Here is a 24,598-nt window from a genome sequence, read left to right as displayed (position 1 = left end):
TAATAATATATTGGCTTTTCATCTCTCCTTCTGCCTTTCCTTACATAACCCTACTTTTCATTCACATTGTGACCTTCAATCACTTGACCCCTCAGTTGTCTCTCGGGACATCTCCCCTGTATTAGCTATTCTTTCCTTTTCTCCCACTTTGGCTCCTTGGTTAACCAATGCACCTCTACACTGTCCTCTTCTCTTGAATCCTTAGACCTTTAACATGTTTCTATGTCCAGGCAATCCTACCACATCTCCCTTATTATCTCACTACCCCACTCTCCACAGTGGCTCTTCCAAACGTTTTTATCTCTCCTCCAACTTCCCATGGCTCCACCTCCCCAACTCTCTCTGCTGAGAACCTTGCCTCCTATTTTGCAGAAAAAATATTAGGTCACTTGCCATAAGTTCCTTCTTCCCTTCTCTTCATCTCCTATCACTCAGGTACATTCTGCTACTATCTCCTTCTTCACCTTTGTCTCACATGATGAAATGACCTTTGTCCTTAAGCCAAGGCTAACCCCTCTACTTGTTCAGATGACCACATTCTTTTCTGTCTCCTCCAATACAGTGCCCTCTCTGTCTTCCCCATTCTTTTACTCTTTTTCAATCTTTCCCTTTTATTGGCTCATTATCTATTGCCTGCAAATATACCTGTGTCTCCCCTATCCTGAAAAATACCATAACTTGATCCTTCCATCCCACTAACTATTATCTTGTATCTCTTCTGGCTTTTGTAGCTAGACTCCTAAAAAGTCCATCTACAGTAGGTGTCCCCACTCTCTCTCCTCTCATGTCTTAATCCCTGACAATCTGGCTTTCACCTTTATTATTCCACTAAAATTGGTCTCTCAAAAGTTACTAATGATCTTTTAGTTGTCAATCAAATCTGCGGGTTTTTCTCAATCGTCAGCCTCCTTGACTTCTTTGCAGCCATTGAAACTGTCGATCACTTTATTTTCCTTGATATTCTCTTTTATCTGGAGACCACATTGTCTCCTGGTTTTCCTCCTACAATATCTGACTGCTCCTTTTCTATCTCCTTTGCTGAATCCTCCAGATCCCACCCTCTAATCATACGTGTCCATCAGGGCTCTGTCCTGGGCCCTCTTCTCTTCTCCCTCTATACTGCTTCACTCGGTGATCTCATCAGCTCCCATGGCTTTAATTGCCATCTCTATGCTGATGATTCTTACCTCTACCCATCCTGCCCTCAAACTCTCTGCTGACCTCCAATCTCATTTCTCCAACTGCCTTTCAAATATCTCAAACTGGATGTCCAGTAGACATCTCAAATTCAAAATGTTCAAAGCAGAACTCATTATATTTTCCCTAAATCCTCCTTGCCTCCCTTTTCTATTACTGCAGAGGGCAACACCACCCTCCTAGTCCATCAGTCTCACGACCTAGGAGTCCTTTGGGATTCCCTGAATTCTTCACTATCTCACACCCCATATCCAGTGTATCATCAAATCCTGTCAATTTCACCTCTGAAACAAATCTCAAACACACCCTGTTCTCTCCTCCAACACTGCTACTCCTTTAGTGCAGGACCTTGTCAGCTCATGCCTGGACCATTGGAAAAGCTGATTAGTAGATCTACCTGCCTTGAGTCTGCCCCATTCTCATCTATCCTCCATTCACACCCACAAAGTGATTTTCCTAAAATGTGGGTTTGATTGTGTCACTCCGCATTTAATCATTTCCAGTGGCTCCCTGTTGCCTCCAGGACCAAATGTAGACTCCTCTATTTGGAGTTCAAAGCCTGTCATCACCTAAACCTATTCTACCTTTCTAGTCTTCTTACACCTTACTTTCATGTAGTTGATTCAGCGACACTGTTTACTTCATCTTTCAGCTCTAGGCATTCTCTTGGCTGTCACCCATGGCTAGAATACCCTCCCTCCTTCTTTTCAATGGCTCACTGATAGATAGAATTTGACCATTAGAAATTCATTCTTGGGCAGAGTCAAGATGGCGGAGTAGAAGCAGGACCTCCAAGGGGCTCCGGCTTCCACCTTCCCCAATCAGTGTAAAAAGGGGACTCTGAACAAACTTTGGAGGTGCAGAACCCACAAAATGACACAGAGAAGCTAACCTGCCTCTGAGGACAGCCCTGCAAGCCGGCAGGAATCGGCCAGCAGCACTCTGGGAACTGAGCCTAGGCCCCCATGAGCTGGAGGTTTTAGCCCCAGGGCAGGTCTGACCAGCCACCAGCCAGAGGGACTCCAGATCAGCATCAGCTGTGGATGTTTTCAGAATTATCAACACATAGATGTGAAGGACAAAGTGAGAGGTCTTTGGGACCTGCTAAGTGGGAGTGCATAGGCTTTTGCCCCCACGGTGAGAAGCCGCTGAGAATCCCAGTGCAGCCAGCCAGTGCCTACTGGCAGCTTCAGCTCCTGGCCTGCAGATTGTAGGGGGACCAAGTGACCAGTCTGAGGGGTAATCTCTCTGGCTTTAACCTGCTTGGATCTGGATTGCAGTCTAGGGTGGAGATCCTGGGGTGTGTGTCCAGCTTGCCAGAGCGTGTGGAGGCCTCAGAGAGGGCACCCATCTAACACCTCTGGCAGCTGAGAAAACCCCAGCATTTGCGATGAAAGCTCCCCTGCCTGGTGGCAGAGTCCTACTGTGGCAAAAAGCCCAGGGGTCAAGTGACCAAGGGGCGTCATGACCAGGCAAAGGAAACAAAGCAAACAGAAGATTCCGACATTAGACTCCTGTTTTGGGGACAAAAAGGAGCAAAGCATTAAACAGTGAAGTCAGAACTCCTGCACCAAAAACTTCTAAGGAAAATATGAGCTGATTACAGGCCATAGAGGACCTTAAGAAGCATATAAAAGAAGGGGAGGAAAAATTGGGAAGAGAAATGAGAATGCAAGATGATGCAAGAAAATTACGAAATGAGAGTCAACAGCCTGACTGAGGAAAATGCTAAAAAATAGACTAACTCAAATGGCAAAAGAGCCTCAAAAAGGCAATGAGGAGAAGAATGCCTTAAAAAGCCAAGTTTGCCAGATGGGAAAAGAATCTCAAAAGCTCAATGAGGAGAATCATTGCTTCAGAATTAGATTGGAGCAAATGGAAGCTAATGACTTTATGAGAAATCAAGATGCTGTTAAAACAGATTCAAACAAATGAAAGAATAGAAGGCAATGTGAAATATCTCATGGGAAAAACCACTGACTTGGAAAATAGATCCGGGAGAGATAATTTAAAAATTATTGGACTACCTGAAAGCCATGATCAAAGTAAGAACCTAGAAATCATCCTCCAGGAAGTTCTCAAGGAAAACTGCCCTGATGTTTTAGAACCAGAGGGCAAAATAGAGGTTGAAAGAATCCACCAATGACCTCCTGAAAAAGGTCCCAAAAAGAAAACTCCTAGGAATATTATAGCCAGGTTCCAGAATTCCCAGATTAAGGAGAGAATATTACAAGCAGCTACGAAGAAACGATTTGAATATTGTGGAAACACAATTAGAATAACCTAGGATCTGGCAGCTTCTATGCTGAGGGATCAAAGGGCTTGGAATATGATATTCCATAGGTCAAAGGAGCTGGGATTAAAACCAAGAATCACCTACCCAGCAAAACTGAATATCATGTTTCAGGGGAAAATATGGTCATTCAGTGGAATAGAGGACTTTCAAGCATTCTTGATGAAAAAACCAGATTTGAATAGAAAATTTGACATTCAGATACAAGAAGCATGAGAAGGTAAACAGGGAAAAGAAATCATAAGGAACTTATCAAAGTTGAACTATTAACATTCCTACATGGAAAAATCAATAATTGTAACTGATGAAACTTTTGTCAGTATGAAAATAGTTGAAGGGAATAGAAATATATATATATATATGTCTATATATGAGGGTATATGGGCATATGAATACATATGTGAATGTGTGTATATATGTATACAGGTATACATATATTGAGGGCACAGGACCAATTTACTAGGAAAGGATGATACTTAAAAGGTGAAATTAAGAGGTGAGGGAGGAATATAATGAGAGGAGATGGGAAGAGACAGAATGGGGTAAACTATCTCATATAGAAGAGGCAAGGGAAAATGGTTACAATGGAGGGGAAGAATAGGAAGGCAAAAGGGGATGGGTTAGCCTTATTCTCATTGAATTTGGCTTGGGGAGGGAATGAAATACACCCTACAGTGTATTTCACCCTACAGGAGAGTAGGGGGGAAGGGGATGAGAGGGGGGATAATGGCAGGGAGGGCAGGCTGTGGGGGAGGGAAGTTGGAAGCACCCACTTTTGAAAAGGGATGGGATCAAAGTAGAGAACAGAACAAGTGGGAGGTGGGATAGGAGGGAGAGAAATACAGTCAGTCTTTTACAATTTATCTGCTATGTTATTGTTTTGCATTAGCTACATATGTACAACCTATACTGAACTGCTTATCTTCCCAGTAAGGGTGGGTGACAAGGGGGGGAAGGGAATGAATCTGGAACTCAAAGTTTTAAAATCAAATATATATATATATATATACACACACATACTATTAAAAAAGAAAAGTACTATAATAATAACAGAAAAAAAGAAAATAAGGGCTTAATTTATTATTTTGTTGCTTGTCTAGGTTTAAGAAAATAATGGTGAAAATGTTAATGCAGATTAAACTTAAAAGTGTGTCATACATACTTTTTAATTTTGGAGAGTTGATTATTAAACATTTATCAGCACAAAAAAAAGAAATTCATTCTTTTGGATTAATGCTTTTTTAAAGTTAAAATAGAGATGTCCCCAGGAAGAAGTCACATTGTAAATTTTCCTCAGTACTGCAAAATATGTGGATTCAGTAATGGGGGGGAGTTCTCTTTCCATCAGTGAAAATTGAATCCCCCTGTGACTTAATAGATGGTCTTTGGAACTTACTGTGGCTATAACATTCATTCAATCTGGTTCAACAACTAATGTTGTGATGGGTCTTTCCAAACTTAGCTAAGTTGATATTCAGAGGATAGACATAAAATCGATCACTGGTCCCATATTAAAAGCCTTTAGATTTTGGAAGGACTGGCTGGAGCCTATAGTATGCCAATATGATCTTTGAGAATCCAGGATCAATGCACACCACAATAAAGTGTCATAGGAGGACTTGAGTGAAGTGTATTGTTTTGTTAATTGATTATAACTTGGAATGAATGAGCTTATTAGATCCTTATTTCACAATCTCTCCAAGAACCCTGCATCATCTATTTCCCTGGCAAGAAAATAGCAAATCAGAAGGCGAGAGTTTAAATCCTAGATCAGTTATTAATTAGCTGTGTGTCTTTGGCCTAGTTATTTGGTTTCTTTGTTCCTAAGTTTCCTAATCTGTAAAGAGCGTGTGTGCGCGTGAGTGTGTGTGTGTGTATGTGTGTGTGTGTGTGTGTTGACTATTAGATGATCCTTTCAAGTTTTATAATTCAGAACTCAGGATCATGCAGCATGCTGGCTGCCATCCTCAAGACATTACCCCTCCCTTCTACCTCCAATCAATGTCCTTTCTAAGATGTGGCACTCAGAACTCAATAAAATTCTGCAGATATGGTCTGATGAGGGCAGAAGACAGGAAATTATCACCTCTTTAGTCCTGGAAACTACTGATTTACCCTTGGCCAGGCCATCTCTTTTATCTCCTGTGTCTCTGGACATTGTCAGTACACGAGCATGGGGGCCTCATAGCAAGGGCTCAGGATTTTAATACAGTAGCTGCCACTAATTCGTTGTGTGACTTTGGGGGGGGGGGTAGCTTAACCTCTCCAAGCTTTGGTTTGCTTATCTGTAAAATAAATCCTTGAACTATTGACCTTACAGGGTTACTATAAGCATCAAAAAAGAGTCTTTACAAAGTGTTCTACAATCACGTCCTTGAAATTATAATGATACTTACAGCTGGAAGAGCAAAAAATGAGACTCCAATTAGTGAAAAGGTGGCTGCAATCAGACGGCCTTCCCAAGTTTTGGGGGTCTTGTCTCCATAACCAATGGTCGCCAGGGTAATCTGTACAAAGAACACTTCTGTCATGGTACAGTACAGCTCAGGGTAACCCTCCTAAGCTCTCCTCTCCAGGTCTATGGAAGTTCTGGTCTTGTAGGCACTTAAGCCTGTTTAAATAGATATTAGACAGATGGTCTGGTAGACACCGGAACAGGAGGTTTAAATATCTATATACCTACACACATACAATGTGCACACATATTTATTTGTCTGTTGGTTCTATTAAAAAAGAAGAAAGCATGGCACGATACTTAGCAAATGTCATAATGGTACTCTTACTTGAAAATGACAATATACTGTTTAGTTTCACTGGAGCTATTTAATAAGGGCCTGTTTCACAAAACATTCATAAGCATAGATATATGCACATATATATGTGTATATATGTATATGTATTAAATGAACAGCTTATGTCTTATATATGCATATATACATACATATATGTGTGTGTATGTATGTATCTTGATCAAAGGTTCCCTTTTTAGGGCTATGGATAGATTGGCACATGCCCCCAAATCCAACAAAGCCTTTGTTCTTTTGCAGAATTAAATCAAAAGGAAGTAGATTGCAGTCTTTACCTTGAAGAATCTCCTTCCTACTGCCTCTTTTTTTTCTCTCTACATATATAAAAATAAACACATTGCATGTATGAGTGTGTATGTGGTTGGGGTGGGGTGTGGTATGAGAGGCAGACTAGACTGGATGGTAGTTAGAAGGCTAGCCTTGCAGTCAAGAGGACCTGGCTTCACGTCCTAACTCTGTTATGTCTGTCTGTGTAAATCGGGGCACCTGGATCCTAGCAATGGGTGTTAGGGACTACCATAGGTTCTTAGACCATACTTTGAAAAACACTGGTCTAGCCAAATGTTGGAGTTGAAGTCAGGAGATCAGAGTTCAAATTCAAGTTCTAATACTTATTAATTGTGTGACAACAAAGAAAGAAATTAATTTCTCTGAGCCTCAGTTTTGTCTACAATGGTTTCATAGCTCTATTCTGAGGAAAATGCATTATAAGCCTAGGATGCTATATAGATGTGAGATACCATTATCTTCATGCTTTGACAAATGTCTTTAGTTGTGTGTGTGCACATGTTTACACACGCACACAGAATATTTAATGTACCAAAAATGGAAACAGTTTTTCTGTTAAAATAGCAAGCTTTCTATCATTAGAAGGGGATTGATCTTCAAATGGAAAGTACATGACCATTTGTTGGTGGTATTGTAGAAGAGATTCCTGTTCAGATATTGGAAAAGATGACCTTTGATGATATTCTAGTATTCTAACTCTATTATGGTTCAGCTTTGAAATTAACAACCATATACAACAATATTTCTATGAAAGAATGCATTCCAAGTTGCAAACCAAGAACTTATTGTAGCACTTTTGGGACACAACTAAGTCTTGATTTTTTTCTCCTTCCTGTAGTCTATGCTCCAGTCATAATGCCAACTTGCTCTGGCTCGAGAATATTCTACATTTTCCTATTTCCATACTTTTGCTCACACTGTTCCCTCCAACTTAAATGCTATTTTCCCTAAGCTTTGCCTATATAATCTTAAAGTTCCAACTTCTCCATTTAGGAAAAATTTCATTAAGTACCTATTATCATCAAGTCACCGTTTTGGGGAGCCAGGGGATACAAAGATGGAAAATTACATACTCTTTGCCTTCAAGGAGTTTACAGACCTTAGGTGGGGCTCAGAGATGTATGTGACTAAGCATAATACAAGGTAAAGGGTGATAGAAGCAAAGGAAAAATCCAGACAATGAACTCCAGGAAAGGGGCGGAAAGACATTATTTCCAACTCAGATTTGGTTGGGGTGGAGACAGGGATCAGAGGTTTCACAGTGGAGGTGGCATCTGAATTCACCATTAAATTTTTTTAAAAAGAGGCTTTGGACAAGGAGAAATGAGGAAGGTGTGCATGCTAGGCATGAGGATAACCTGTGAGAATGCACAGGGAGGGCACGGTAAGTTCAGAGAACAAAGGACTGTTCAATTTGCCCAGAACGGTAGAGCAGACTGTAGAGCACTGACTCTGACACCTCATAGCTATGTTTATAACTTCTCTGAGCCTGAGTTCCCTTGGCTATAAATTGGGAGTGATCATTCTTGCACTACTCACCTACCTCACAAGGTTATGAGGAAAGGGCTATATAAATGTGAGTTATAGAAATATTATTTTTATTCTACTTCTATTATTCATGACACACAATTTACAAATTCAGTAACAGCTCAGCAATTCTCTCCTTTCTGCGCCTCTGAATATACCCCAACAAGACAGTGTGATCTTGTAGCAGAGGATCCGGGTTCAAATCCAATTTCTGATGTGTACTGCATGTTTGACTTTGGGCAAGTCACAATCTCCCTGGACTTGTTTACTTATCTATAAAATGATAGGACTGGATTAGACAGATTCTGAAATACCATCCAGCTTTGAATCTGTGTTCCTATGACCTTTGGCCAGGGTCTCCCTCTGCCTGGGTCTGTGTTTCTTCATAATAGAATAATGTTTGGACTAGACAATCTTTAAGGCCCCTTTTAGATCTGTTGTTGTTGTTCAATAATTTCAGTCATATCTGATTCTTTGTGACCCCATTTGGGGTTTTCTTGACAAAGATGCTGGAGTGGTTTGCCATTTCCTTCTCTAACTCATTCTACATAGGAGGAGACTGAGGCAAATGGGGTTAAGTGACCTGCCCAGGGTCACACAGCTGGAAAGGTACTGAGGTCATATTTGAACTCAGGTCTTCCTGACTCCAGGTCTGGCATTCTATTTGCTGTACCACCTAGATTTCTAGTTCTATTCCTCAGCCAATCTGTGATGCCTATAATAAAAGCTCACATTTACATACTACTTCGAAATTTATAAACCCCTTTGTTTACAACCACTCTACTTATGTTATTATCCTTATTTTACAGATGAAGAAAACGAGGTTATTAGAGTAGTGATGTGACTTGCTTAGGGTCACACAACTAAATGAAACACAGACTACAAATCTTTTGACTCCAGGTCTACCATGCTTTTCCTTAAACTGCAACTTCTTACAATTACGTGTCCTTGATCATAAATAGGTTCAACTAGATAAGTCACTGTAAAATCCTCCCACTAGCTGGAGAAACAACACAACACTCATGCCTGACTGATGATAGTGGTCAGTAGCAACGTCTTTTCCTATTAAAGATGGTACATTTAAAGAGTGAGCTGATTTTAGCTGCATTGGAAAACAAAAAGGCAGCCCACTCCCATACTATCTTCTCTTGATTTCAGCCACCATGTTTCCTTTCATCGTCCACCCCATGTCTAATCTCAGAGAATCTGTATGGACTGTGACTGACCAGGCCCCACCAGAGGGCATCAGCATAGGTCTCAAACTCTTCTTTCAACTCCCCTCCTTGAGCATCAGTCTCAGGCACATCTTTCTCCACCAGGTAGACAAGAAATGAGGAAAGGATCAGCGTCAGGAACCCAATATACCAGGCAGTGATGAGTTCCTGGAAAAGAAGGCAATTGAAGAAAAGCATAAATAGATCTCTTTTGGCTTCTGTAAACAATAAATGTGTTGCACTAGGGAGGGAATGAGAATGGGAACTAGAAAGAATGAGACCAGAAAGATCTGACTTTATAATTCCTCAACCTTGGATTTGGGCTTGCAAAACAGAACCCAATGCACGTGTAAATTATCAGGTAGAACATTCTTTCTAGTGCAGAACCAAATTCCTAGGTCTTGGGTTCAGTGCCCCACTCTAACACTTACTAGCTGGGTGATCTTCGGCAACTCACTGGCCTTATCTGAACTGCAGTTTCTTCATCTATAAAAGAGATAATCATATTTCCACAATCTGCCTTATTAGGAACCTGCCTTCTTAATCATCTTTGGCAGTACCATAATTATCAATTAATTCCATGTTTATATCTCTTTTTAAGGATGGGGGACATAATAACCCATGCCCCTTCCTGATTTGGCTCCAGACAGAACAATGTATCTTAGGAAAGTGGGACCCAACAAGGCAGCAGATCTGGGTTAGTAAGCACCTTTCTAGTTTTAACAGGATAGGTCTTCTTTTATTCAAACCAGATTTGTCCCTATATCAGGGGAGTAGAGGTAAATTTCTCTGGCCTTGGGATCTGAACTAGAGGCTAAGCACAGAAATGTGATGTTGCCTCCATCTAAAGAGGGCTGAATCACAGACATGAATTATAACAGGAAGAAATTGGCCTTATTATCTGGTTGGCCTGTTAGTAGTGGAAAGAATGAAAGATTCTGGTTATAATAATTATAGCATATAGATATATGACTTTTTTGTTTTAATAAATAAATCACAACTGCTTAATACATAGATGAACAAATACATATTTGTTGACAGGCTGACTGATTAATTTGTAGGTCTGTTGTAAAGATCAAATGAAATATGGTAGGGAAAACAGTGTGTGTATACAAACATACAAATATGCACATAACACACATATGCATGTTTGTAAAACATATGTATATGCATATGAAAATGAGATAAGATAAAGAAGTATATACATATATGTGTAGTGCATATATTTATATGCACATGCATGTAGTGTATATATGTGTATACATACACACACGTAATAAATGTGTATGCACATGTGACAAGGTAGGCAAAGCAGTATATATGCCTATATACATACATTTCAAGGTATATATACATACACACATATTAGATAAGATAAGGTAGGTAAAACAGCATATACACATATACACTCACATATATACACATATATGCATGTATAGACACATGTATATACATATATACACATGTGCAATATGTGCACATATACAAATAAGATATGTACATATTTATATTTTTATATTATAATGATGTATATGTGGGTATTTTTATCTACATGTATCTATCTATCTACCTTTCTGTCTGTCTGCCTGCCTGTCTCTATCTATCTATCTATCTATCTATCTATCTATCTATCTATCTATCTATCTATCTATCATCTACCTCTTCCTTCCTTCCTTCCTTCCTTCCTTTCTTTCTTTCTTTCTTTCTTTCTTTCTTTCTTTCTTTCTTTCTTTCTTTCTTTCTTTCTTTCTTTCTTTCTTTCTTTCTTCCTTCCTTCCTTCCTTCCTTCCTTCCTTCCTTCCTTCCTTCCTTCCTTCCTTCCTTCCTTCCTTCTTTCTTCCTTCCTTTCTTTCTTCCTTCTCATCTATCTACCTCTCTGTCTGTTTATCTAAGTATCTCTCTATCTATGTATATATACCCACACATATATTCATTTTATAGGAATAAGGATAGCTTACATGTATCTAGCACATAAAGATTCATAAAACATTTTGTATTTTTAAAGCCCTTCAAAGGTAAGTTCCTTCCTACCTTTCCGGTATTCTTCTACCTCCTTCCCCTCCAGTACTTTGCCATCCAAGGCCACTTGTTTCCTTGCTGTTCCTCATGCACGTGACACTTAACTCCCAGCTCCTAGAATGCTCTCTCTCCTCATCCACACCTCCTGGCTTCTTCCAAGTAGCAGCTAAAGTCCAATATTCTGCAAAAAGCCTTTCCGAATCCCCCATAATGATAGTGACTTTTATCTGAGATGACTTCCCCAATTGATGTCGTGTATATCTTTTCTGTACATAGTGTACACATTGGTTCCTTCATTTAATTGTGAGCTTCTTGAGATCAGAGACTTTTTGGTTGTTGTTGTTTTGCTTCTTTGTATCCCCATTGCTTACACAGTGCCTGGCACCTAATAAATACTAGTTGACTGAGTACATATCTAATTTGATCCTCACAACAAACTTGTGAGGTAGTCACTCTTTTTATCTCTATTTTACAGAAGAGTAAACTGAAGATGGGAGAGTTTACGATGTATCCTAGGCAAGAAGGCTAGCCAGATGACTAACATATAACTAGAAAGTGTCTAGAAGGTACAGTGGGTAGAGTAATAGGCCTAAAGTCAGGAAGGCTCATCTCCCCGAGTTCAATTCTGGCCTCAGACACTTTGCTAACTGTGTGAACCTGGGCAAGTCACTTAACTCTGCTTGCCTCAGTTTCCTCATCTAAAAAATGAACTGGAGAAGAAAATAGCAAACCATTCCAATATCTCTGCCAAGAAAACCCCAAAAGGGGTCACAAAGAGTTGGACACTACTGAAATGATTCAACAACCAAGTGAAGTAGAATTTGACTGCCAGGCTAGCACACTATCTACCTGCTATATGAGGTATGCCCTCCCTAGAGATCTTTCAGCAAAAACTGGGTGACAACCTCCTGGGTATGTTGCAAAGAGGATCCCTGCTCAGGCACAGGTTGAATTTCTTTTTTTTTTTATTAAGCAATCAGGGTTAAGTAACTTGCTCAAGGTCACACGGCCAGTTATTTCTGGGTGTGGTGCTGAGTGTCTGAGCCTGGGACTCGATCTCCAGGTCATTCTGACCCTGGAGCCAGTGCTCTTACTCGCTGTACTACCTGGCCGCCCCCACAGGTTGAATTTCATGGCCCTTGTGACCTCTCCCAGCTTTAGCATCTTATGATTCTTACATCTTTCAGGTTCCTGTAAAGAATTAGAATTTTTATATTGAGCTAGAAATCTCCTCCATGTGCTTCTCAATTCCTCCTTAAATATCCTTCCTCCTTCTCTCATTCTTGGTCCCCGCTGCCAAGATCAGTGTGACCTGTCACATAATTCTACTGGCCTGACCAAACAGATTCCTAGGCAAGAAAATCCTGAACTTTTAACAGATTGGGTGGAGAAACATGGGAAATACCTCTAACAGAATCACTGTATCATGAGGAAAATGCTTTGAAGACTTTAAAGCTATTGGAAGCCAATAACAGGGGATGAATGATAGTAGCTATTTGGTGGCTAGAATTAAGTACAGAACAGCTGGCTCCAGCACTAATTTCCCATGTAACCTCAGGCGAGTCAGTGTACATGTCTTTGGGCTTTAGTTTCATTTGATCAATGGGTCTCAAAATGTAGTTTGAGGATTCCTGGGGGTCCTCCCAAGACCTTTCCAGCAGGTCTGCAAGGTCAAAGCTCCTTTCCTAATAATACTAAGGTACTATTTGCCTATTAAAATACTCCTCCCTTTCCCCCATTACATATCTGTGAGGCCAGATTTTCTTTATAAACTTCAACCAAAACAACATATTACAACAGATTAAATGCAGAAACAGATAAGATAATTGAGATGTTTTCTATTAAGCCAGACAATGAAGATATTTGCAAAAATATGTAAAACAATACCACTCATCTAATTTTTTGTTTAGAAAATATAGTTATATTTCTTAAAATATGTATCATTTATGTTGACCTGTAATGGACTTATTTTTGTTATTTTTAAATAAATTAGCAAATAAATATTTTAAACATTTATCAGTTTTCATTTCTAATACAGTAAATATCAATGGATGTAACTGACTTTTTCAAAAAGCTCTTTGGGTTCCTCAGTCACTTTTAGAGTGTGAAGGGGAACTAGAACCAAAAAGTTTGAGAAGCACTGCTAGATGATAGGATCACAGATTTTTAGTTTGAAGAGACTTTAGAAGCAAGCCATTTATTCCAACCTTTTGACTTTGTAGATGAGAACCTGAGGCCTCAGATGTAAAGTGACTTGGGCAACAGAAAGTCACACAGGTCAGGGGCAGGATTTGATCCCAGGTTCCTTGACTCCAAATCTACTGTTCCTCCCATTATACTTAAAGAAAAAGATGACTAGATGCCATCTTAAATCCCATATAGCCTTAATGTTCTTGATTTCTAAGATATCCACCAACTCCACAATGTGGTCTTGGCCTAGTGAGAACCTCACTAATAAATCTGGCTTTGACATATTTATAAGCATTATATTGGAGGGGGCTGTAATCACACAGAAGGAAATCCTTTGTGGGGTTGGGAGAATTCAACCCCATTCCCCTACACATTCTGAGAGAGTTACAGAATCACAGAATTGCTTAGTGCAGAAAGTAGAAAGGGTCTTGCCCACTAAGATATTGATACATGGATCAGAGGAGATAGATTCTTGCATTAGAAAGAGCATGGGAATTAAAGCCAGAGGTGCCCAGTTCAAATACCAGCTCTGATAGCTACTGCTTTGCAAGACACTTTCATTTCCTTGGGCCCCAGGGTCTTTTGTTAAATGTAGATGTTGAACTAAATTGTCTCTGAAATCCCTTTTATCTCTAAATCATAGGATCTGATATTCCACCCACCTCAATATGTTCTAAAGCAAGCTCATTATTTTTTTCCTACTAACCTTGCCACTCCTTTTATCTAGTCCATATATGGTAGACTAACAGGCAGGAGTGTGCTAGAGTCAGCTAGAACCCATGAAGCCAATTGTTAAATTTTCAATGTGAGAAATTTATATCTTGGAAATTGGTAAAATACTGAAAACCAGGGCTTGATTCATTGCTTTGTTGATTGTCTAAGAAAGTAATGGAGAAAAGATCGATAATTCCAATTAAATTTTAAAATGTGTTCTAGGTACATTTCGTCCCTCCCCTGACAAGAGCCAGTTTACCAGTATACCACTGGTCAGAGTATATACCTAAATATTTTCCAGTTTGGTAGGATTTATGGAAGATAACAGTCTCCAGGCATAGTGTGATATTCCACTTGAGGCAAGACTGATTTATGCATGTAATTAAGCAAACCCCAGGTAAGGAAAGAGCAATCTCAACATGAGGTAGAAGAGATGATGTCTAAGCAGGGGGAAGAAAAGCTAGGTTTGTATGGTACTAGGAAAAGACGAAATCTATAGGGCTGATGTGAGTAGGAAAGAGAACCAGAGCATAGATTCAGGCTGGGAAATCAACAGATCAGGAAGCAAACTGCAGGGTATCAGGAAATTAACTGTTTGTCTGGCTAAACTCATGGACCCAAAGTTTTGGTCCTTTAATGGCATCTGCTGGTGTCCTCTGCTGTCCTCCTGTGCTCTGGCATTGTCGGAGTCAGGGTCTGTCTCCTCATGGGTACAAGAGCCAATAGATGACCCATTGAGGAATGTGCTACAGTCAACACCACTTTGCTGCAATGTACTCTATACTGTCTGGTCTCATAGTTCTTTATCGTTGTTTATAACCTATATAAGGAAGAGGGGAAGGGCAGGACTGGACCTGTGCTTCCATCAGTTTAGGAAACTCACCATTTAAAATGCCCCTCCACCTTTTCTGCAACAGAGTCTTAGAGAGTTGCATGGAGCATTGAGAGGTTAAGTGATGTGTTCATGGTCATACAGCTTGTATGTGTCAGAAGTAAGACTTGAATTGAGGTTTTCCCTGCTTGGAGGATAACTCTTTATGCACTGCACCATCCTACCTCTTCCTTCTAGATAAGGATATATTGGCAAATTAGGATTTTTGTAGCAATCAGGCCAGCCCACCTCTGTAATATAGATCAATGCATTTTGCTTGCTCAAGAAAGTATACTCTCTATGCATTATATATAATTCTGTATCCTGTTATTGGTAACAAAAGGTCTTTTTTCCTGAATGCCAGTGAAGTTCCCCAGCCTTCTCCACCCTCACCTCTAGGTGAGCATTCATCTGAGAGTTTCAAACTTTTTTTAGCTAAAGCTCTGCTATACTCCCTAGGGAGAAAGCCCCCTTGGCAATGTAAAAAAAATACTAAAACTCTTTAGGATACCTTATTTTATGCTGACCTGTGCAATTTATTGGAATGTCATTATATATAATATATGTATTATGTATGTATATACAGAGAGATATGTTTATATATATGTAAGTATACATAAATCAATAGGAGATAAGGAAGCAAACTGCAGGGAGTGTCAGGAAATTAACTGTTTGTCTGGCTCAACTCATAGACCCAAAGTTTTGATCCTTTAATGGAAGATATATATACATATATAATTATCCCTTTCACATCATAGGGGTTAAGCCCTCAATCTGGAAAATCTACCTGAAATTTTTTGACCCTGATTTCATATCAGAGAAAAAGTCTGAATTATTGTGGTATTAAAAGATAAAATATGTTGATATTATACAATACTATATATATTTTATGCATTTTTGATTTTCTAAACTTTTTTTGTGTCTGCTGGCCTTGGTGTATCATTTGTGGCTTCTGCAAAACTCCTCCAAAATTCCCATTTAATTTCTTTTGCCATCCCATGATATATTGAAACCATGGTGGGGAAAGTCATGATATGGAAGGGATAACTATACATACCTAAATTGTATATAATATACATAATCTACCAAAATTAATATTATTATATTATAATTATTATTATATTGGGGCAGCTAGGTGGCTCAGTGATTAGAGTGCCAGTTCTGGAGTCAGGAATACTCATTTTTCCGAGTTCAAATCTGGCCCCAGATACTACCCTGGCCAAGTTACTTAACCCTGTTTGGCTCAGTTTCCTCATTTGTTAAATGAGCTAGAGAAGGAAATGGCAAACCATTCCAGTATCTTCGCCAAGAAAACCCTGAATGGGTCAAGAAGACATGACTGAAACAATTGAACAACAATTATTATATTAATAATAATTACTATTAATATACCTAAATTGTATGGAGAATTGGTTGCAGTTTACAAAAATGGCAATAATACTCAGCTCAGGCTAAACTCTTTGGAAGAGGCAGGATAGGACCTTTGTTTCTTTAGAAAACAAATATCTACATCCCAAGCAAAAATAAATATGAGCCTTTCGATCTCACTCATACCATCCTTTTCAGGCAGTCACTGTCCTAGAATCCAATTTAATTAGAAAATTAAGACATTTATAATGTATATCAGAGATGGGAAAGAAATAGCATTTATTAATCACCTAGTTGGTGTGAGGTGCTTTACAAATATTATTTTATTTGACCCTCACAACAACCCTGGGAGGTTGGCACTATTATTAGCTCCATTTTACAGTTGAGGCAAACAGAAGTAGCTTGTGTAGGGTCACACAGCTAGGTAGCATCTGAGGCTAGATTAGAACTCAGGATTTCTATCTACCTCGTCACCTAGCTGCCTCTGGCTAGGACTTTTTTTCTTTTTGGATAAAAAGAGAAAGTTTGTGAGGCATCTTGGGGGTGAGTTGCTGTAAGTGTAAGCAAGGTGGGATTTTGGTTGTTTTCTTTTTGCTCAGTCTCCCAGGCTCGGGTTAAATTGTAAACATCTGAACGATTAATCGCCTTCAAACCCTGATAATTCACAGCTGTGCTGAGTCAAGTAGGGTCAGAATCATAGCATCTCAGAGTGGGAAGGCTCCTCAGAGGTCATCTAGTATAACCCATATCTGAAGAAGGAATTTCTATGAGAAGCCCCCTAATGATGAAGAAACAGAGGCATTTTTTTTGTTTGTTTTTAACCAAGTAACTCTATCAGGATGGTACTCTTTATATTGGACTGAAATCTGCCTTTCTCTATAACACACCACTCCTACTTTCTGATTCCCAGGGCCAGTCAAAATAAGTCTGTTGACTCTTTTTGAGATAGTGCCTTCTAGTGCTGCAGACAGCCAATCTATCAAATATCTCTACCTCCTACAATTGAGCCAAGCATGTAATCTAGGGCTAGAGACATTAAGGTTTTAAAACCTCTCATTATAAGTTCAAGAAGAGAAGAGACTGCATGATATCACTTTATCTACACTTAGTTGTGCACATTCTTCCCAACCACCTTCATGGAAAATAGAGGGCTTAGCACACTACAGCATCCTTCTTTGGTCATGAGGACTTCATTTTTAACTGTTCATTTCTGTGCACCACCTAATATCTCAGTAGCAGGAAAGAATCAGACCTCCTAAAGTGAGCAATTTCTTCTCAGGCCCAGACAGAACATGACTCTATGTTCATTTACAACATATACTTTCAAAATTAGTAACAGCTCTGTAAATATACTCTTGTTCTCCAAGAGTGCTAGAGTTTCAAAATGTGTTTCCGTCACTGGGAAAGGGTCCCTGTGGTGAGATTTCTTTTGCTCCAGAATTTTGCCTGATGGGATGAGTTAAAGCTGGGATTTTTAGAAATGCATCTTGTTGGAAATTGGCTTCAATAATAGGTTTGCTTTTTGAACACAATGGGGTTGATTTGCTAATCTATAGTTTGTCTTGAGAGGCAATGTGGAAGCTGACATAGATCTCAGCAAGCCCTCCCATGTCCAATATCATCTTTTGAAAACACAAATAACTAATGGGAAATTACTGTCCACAGTTTAATGTTTTCACTTCTCCATTGCTATAAGCCCTTCCAACCTAACTCCTTCCTAATTACAAAAACATTAGGTCAGTATAATTCGATAAACGTTTATTAATCGACCTCTACATGCAAGGCATTGCTAGACAGTGAGCACAAAGTAACAAAGTGACAAAAACAAAACATTCCCCCGCTCAAGAATCTTAAAAGCTCTTCAAGGGTGGATTTAGCATGTGTGCAGGTAAACACAGGACAAGGCAATTTGAGGATAGAAAGCTAGTAAACTTTCAGTTGCAGTGGTTATGAACTCATTTGGGGTTGGGGGGATTCAATTTGCTTTCTTAAAATTAGGTTTCACTTTTAACCATTTGAAAAAGAAATTTTGTTTCCTTGCCTTAAATATTTTTCTTTCTACAGCTGTAAGACATTTTTGAAATTGTGGGGGGGTGTTTAAGCATGTAAAAGTTAAGTAAGCGTCCTTGGCAAATCTTAAATAGCTTTAAAGCTGATGCCATTGGTTTTTATGTCATGGAAAATTAGAGTCTCACCAGGGTTGCTGATTTTCTGCCTTAAAAGTAGAAATTTATTTTGGTATTTAGGTAAAGTCTAGAAACAAAACCTCTGGCAGTCTCTTTTTAGTTAAGGGGAAGGATGGAGATAGAAGGAGGAATAGATAAAAAAAGCAGATGATGAGAAGAAAAAGCCTAGGCAATGACTATATTTTGTCCCTTCATCTCCACCCCTTAAGCTGTAAGTTAGCCATTCCTTCTACATCCTTCTCCCCACATCCAGAAAATCTATTGCTTCTCTCCCTCATGAATCCTCTTTTATATTTTATCTTGTCACCCAAAGAACTGATGGGTCATGAATACCCAGAACCTGTTGCTTTTACCCTAGTTCATAGTCATGTTATTGGGACTTATGTCCAGGAGAGGTGACATGAAGAGGGAATCACTCAGGTTCACATGCAAAACATTTGGTTCAAATCCATTGTTCTGCCACTTAGTGTCTGTATGGCATTGGGGAAGTTATTTCACCTTGATGTGTTTTAGCTACTCATCGGTGAAATGAGGGATTTTGGCAAGATGACCTCTAAGGCACTCCCAACTCCATATCTATGATTCTGATGGAAAACTTCATAGAATCACGGGCTTTCAGAGTTTGGAGGGCTCCAAGAGGACACCTAGTCCAACTTATATGGAGAGTGAGGATAGAGAAGGAAAAAATCTTCTCAACAGTATACCCAACATTTGCTTAAAATGTCCCACAAAGGGGATGCCACTTGCCCCCAAGTCAGTCCGTTCCATTTTTGGAAAATTCTAATTACTAGAAACGTTTTTCTGGCATAGTCTAAATCACTACCTAGTTCTTACTCGTAGGGCCAAACTGAACAAATTTAATTCTTCCACCATTTGACAAACGCTTGCATATACTCCTTGCATCTACGTACTTGCAAAAGTCCTCCTCCAAATCTGCTGTTTAAATATCCACATTTCTCCCAACCAATCTTCATGCAACATGGCCAAGTCTACCACTATGAATAACCACTATCCATTTAGTGACCTTGGGCAAGTTGACTTAAGCTTTTCTGGGATTCAGCTTTCTCATCTCTAAAATGAGCCAGTTATAGTTAATGGCTTCTAAGGCCCCTTCTAACTCTAAATCTATCCTCTTATGATCCAGTGCAATAAATAGTAAGCACTCTTTGTATACAGAAGATTTTGTTAGCTCCTGAAAAATAGGGAAAGTTTAGTTAAGTTACTGTTCTCATCCTCAAGGATTTTAGTGGGGATAAGACATAAACACAAATAGGTAACCAAGCATGGTATTATATAAGTGTACCAGAGAGAGCAAAACAAAGAGCTATCTGAGGTCTGAGAACACAGCTACTGACTGGGAAGTAATAAAAAACTAAAAATGAAGGTAAAAATAGCAACAACAATATTAACAAGTCTTTGATGGATCTTTGATATCATCAGTGTGTACATTTCCTTCACTGGTACACAGCCCAAACTATCCATACCTCCCAAACCTTTGCAACTTCTTTCCATGTTTTTACGTGAATCTTCAATCAATCAGTCAGTCAACAAGCATCTATTAAGCACCTCCTGTGTGTAGGGCACTGTTCTAGGCAATGGGGGTTGATCCATTGAGGATCTGTGCTACCTCCCCCACAAAACTTTCCCTGATACCCCTAGATGGTGGTAATGATCATAATAATAACAATGGCAGAACTCTGATTAATGCAGTGACAAATCATGGTTCCAGAAGACTGATATTGAGGAATGCTGCCCACCTCCTGACAAGAGAGCTGATGGGCTTTGATGCAGAATGTCACAGTTTTTGAACAGGGCTAATGCAGGCATTTGTTTTGTTCAACTGTGCATATTTTTGTGAGGGTTTTTTTCTTTTCTTTAATTGTTCAATTGAGGGAGAGATAGTAAATGCTTGTTAATCAGAAAAGTGATGAAAAATTTAAATTATAACAGCAAAAAATAATATTCATTATCATTATCATAGGAGGTTTGTGGAGGGAATGGCATTAGAATTGGACTTTAAAGGATGAGTAGGACTTCCTGAGACAAAAGGGAGGAGGGAATATAGTTCCTTAGCATAGGCAAAAGGCACATGGCTAGCAGAGAGGGAATGTGGACGACTTGTCTGGACTTACTTTGCTGTGGGCACAAATTGCAGAACCCAGGAGTTTCCAGGTGCCACCCCTTCTGTCCATGCGGAGCATGCGCAAAATCTGTAGGAACCGTAAACTCCGGAGAGAGGTGGCCAAAACATTGCCTTGGTTTCCAACAGCGACCACTGGCACTGAAGCAATCAGGACAAAGATATCTGGAAAACACAGAGAGAGACAGAGACAGAGAGAGACAGAGACAGAGAGAGACAGACACAGAGAGAGACAGAGAGAGAGACAGAGACAGAGACAGAGAGAGAGGCAGAGACAGAGAGAGAGAGAGACAAAGACAGAGAGAAACAGAGAGAGAGACAGAGACAGAGAAAGAGAGGAAGAGACAGATGGAGACAGAGAGAGACAGAGACAGAGAGAGAGACAGATGGAGACAGAGAGACAGAGACAGAGAGAGGGACAGACAGAGGAAGAGACAGATGGAGACAGAGAGACAGAGACAGAGAGAGACAGAGATAGAGAGAGAGACAGAGACACAGACACAGAGAGAGGCACATTAGGGAAAAAATAAATAAGCACTCTCCATTTTGTTCTGTTGAGATCTGGGGATGAGAAGGTCTGAAGCTACCTATGTTTGAGGAGCTCAGTCATCTGGTAAAATCTTTGGCTGAGACACCTTCCCAAGCTGCAGTTTATCTTCTTTGACAAAGATGACTAATCTGGACCATGAATTGTTTCTTTGCTTGCTATGACCAAAGGATTGAAGAACATTATCGACTGAGTGCTGGACTCACTAAAGTGAGCATGTAATCAATTGATCAACTGATAAATCAAGAAACATTTATTAAGCACCTACCATGTTTCAGACATAGTGCTACGTGCAGGGAATAAAAATGTAAAGATGAAAAATTCCCTGCCTTCAAAGAGCATTCTATTAGAAAATTTGGTCCAAATGCCACCTCTGGCATTCACTAGTTTTGTGACTTTGGGTGAATCACTTACAATATTATGATAGCTTGTAAGATGGGTTTGATAATATTTATAGTGCCTTCCTAACAAGATCATTATGAGGCTCAAAAGATATCATATGATAATATATTTACAGCTGGAATGATAGATTAGAAGATAAAGTACAGATATATGAAAAGTGTTTTGGGAAGTTGGTGGTATAGTAGATAACAGTGTTGAACCCGAAGTCAGTAAAACCTGAGTTCAAATCTGGCCTCAGATACTTCTTAACTAGTTGACCCTGGGCAAGTCACTTAACCTTTGCCTGTCTTGGTTTCCTTATCTTTAAAATGGGCATAATAATAGTACCTACTTCCAAGTGTTGCTGTAAGGATAAGAGGAAATAATATTTGTAAAATGCCTTGTAGATCTTAAACCACTATACAAATGTTAGCTGTTGCTATTGTTATTGCAAACTTTAAAGTGCTATATAAATAACAATTATTATTATTGATGAATATGTCTGTATTAAGTAGGACAGTCCTCAGGAAGTTGACTCTCTCTCTGGGACCTAAATCTCAGCACTTTCAGTGTGGTGGGATCTGTACCACATAGCCATGTAAAGAAGCACGTGTTTATTGATAAGGAGGCTGGGGTCAGGGGTGGTCCTGGGACTTCCCTAAGATCATATGGCAAGTTAGAAAAGCAAGCATGATTGGGAGCAAATCTTGGATCTTCTCTCCCTTCCCTCAGTTGGCTCCAGTGAAATTATATAAAGGCACAGAATATCTTTTGAGATATCTAGGGCTATAGACAATTTTGACCTCAAAAATTGTTACATGGAAAAAGCATCCTAGAATCAGAAGTCTCAGAGGTCATCTAGCCCAATGGTGTCAAATGCAAATAAAAGCAAAGCCACTAAAATGACATTGACCACTTGCTAGCCACATATTGACTTAGTTTTAAAATAGAATGTTAGCTATGATTTATTGTATTTGTATTAACTTTTTAAAAATATTTTCAAATTATACTTTAATCTGGTTGAGGACATACTCAGGAGTATTGTGGGTGGCACAGCCCTTCCTGTTTGTTACCTCTGATCTAGCCAGGTCCTAATTGAATTAGAATCTCCTCTATAATATCAGGGGTAATTAGGTGGCACCATAGTGCATAGAGGACTGGGTTTGGCATCAGGAAGACTCATCTTCCTGGGTTCAAATCTGACCCTCAGACACCCAGTTGTGTGACCATGGGGAAGTCACTTAACCCTTTTTGCTTTAGTTTCCTCAGCTGTAAAATGAGCTGGAGAACGAAATGACAAACCATTCCAGTATTTCTGCCAAGAAAACCCCAAACAGGGTCACAAAGAGTTGGACATGATTGAAATGACTGAACAACAACTATAATATCAGTATGATATGGCACAGTCAGGGAATCCTGTGGACTTAGACTTTGACCAAGCCTACAGTGATAATATTTTGTAAATAATATATAAATTATGAGGCATATGCATCATAATAACAATTCCCCTTCCTATGACACTATGGCTTACTAAGCACTCTCTTCCACAACTTCTGAGACATAAGTAGTACAAATATTATTATTCCCATTTTACAGCTGAGGAAACTGATATTGAGTGATATTAAGTGACTTACCTATGGGTATAAAGATAAGTGGAAGTTCTGGCACATTGAAAAATCAAATCTTGGAGTCTCAGAGTTTGGACAGGGACTTAGACACCATCCAAGCTGTGCAACTATGGGCAAACTTCTTAATTCATCTGCCCCTGCTTCCTCATCTTTAAAATGGAGATAACAATAGTATCTACCTCCCAGGGGTTTTATGAGGATCAAATGAGATAACTGTGAAGCATTTAGCACATAGTAGTTGCTTCATAAATGCTTATTCCTCTTCTCTTTCCTATCCAATCTTTCCTGAATAAGATGGCATCATGCAAAAGCATTAATTTGGAGTCATGAGACCTGAAATAAAAACTTGCCTTTACCATGACTTAAGTGATAAGTCATTTAATTTCTTTGGGTCTTAGTTACCTCATCTTTAAAATAAAGGGTTTGGACTAGCTGACTGGTGATCCTTTCTCATTCAAAATCTGTCATCTGATTTGTGATCCACTTAAAATCATATGATCTATAAATATCTAGCCTTTTGAACAAGAATTTCTTATGCAGATCTCATGGCAAGTAATCAAAGTCCTAAAAAGGACTTCTTCCTCCTGAGGAGGGAGCCCATTATGCTTTTAGACACTTCTCATTGTTAGGAAAATTTTCCATATAGCAAGCCTAGCTCTGCCTTTAGGCAATTTCTATCTATTGATCCTAGTATCTACCTTCTTGGGAGAACAAATCTAATTCTCTTCTATGTGATAGTCTTCCAGATGTTCTAATTCTCTTCTATGTGAGTCTTCCAAATGTTTAAAGACACCCATTCTCCCACCCCACCCCATGCCCATCCCAAATTCTTTTCTTTTCAAGCTAAATATTCCAATTCCTTTAACCAATTATAACATTTAATGACTTTGAGACTCTTCACCATCCTGACTGCCCTCCATGCTCTGGACACATTTTGGCTTATCAACACTCTTCCTAAAATATGGCACCTATAATTGAATAAAATGCTTTATGTATGATCTGACCAAGTCCAAGTAGAGAAATGCTTTCACCTCTCCTAGTCCTAGATTCTGTATTTCTCTCAACATACCCTAAGATTGTATTAGTTTTCATTGGTTGCTAAATCATATTGTAGATGCTTAATAAATTAGTAGACCACTATGACCCTCAGATATTTTATAAAATAAACTTCTTTCCAGACACACCTGTCCCATATTATACTCATGAAACTGATTTTTTTAACCCTAGT

The 24,598-nt window shown here is 39.2% G+C and overlaps 1 protein-coding gene across 1 annotated transcript in view; it reads right to left on the bottom strand.

The window, feature by feature from the left end:
• The window catches only part of KCNQ3 (potassium voltage-gated channel subfamily Q member 3), a 479,966-nt gene that overhangs the window by 71,198 nt on the left and 384,170 nt on the right, over nucleotides 1–24,598 (bottom strand). The window contains 3 exon segments of the mRNA XM_069081355.1: nucleotides 5,887–5,997; nucleotides 9,339–9,494; nucleotides 20,807–20,979. Of these exon segments, the coding sequence (XP_068937456.1) occupies nucleotides 5,887–5,997; nucleotides 9,339–9,494; nucleotides 20,807–20,979 (440 nt within the window).

This window comes from Petaurus breviceps, unplaced genomic scaffold, assembly GCF_028583685.1.
Source record: "Petaurus breviceps papuanus isolate PSGF00001 unplaced genomic scaffold, PetGlider_PUasm1.0 98, whole genome shotgun sequence".
Classification (NCBI taxonomy): Eukaryota; Metazoa; Chordata; class Mammalia; order Diprotodontia; family Petauridae; genus Petaurus; species Petaurus breviceps.
This window is presented reverse-complemented; position numbering and strand designations above follow the sequence as displayed.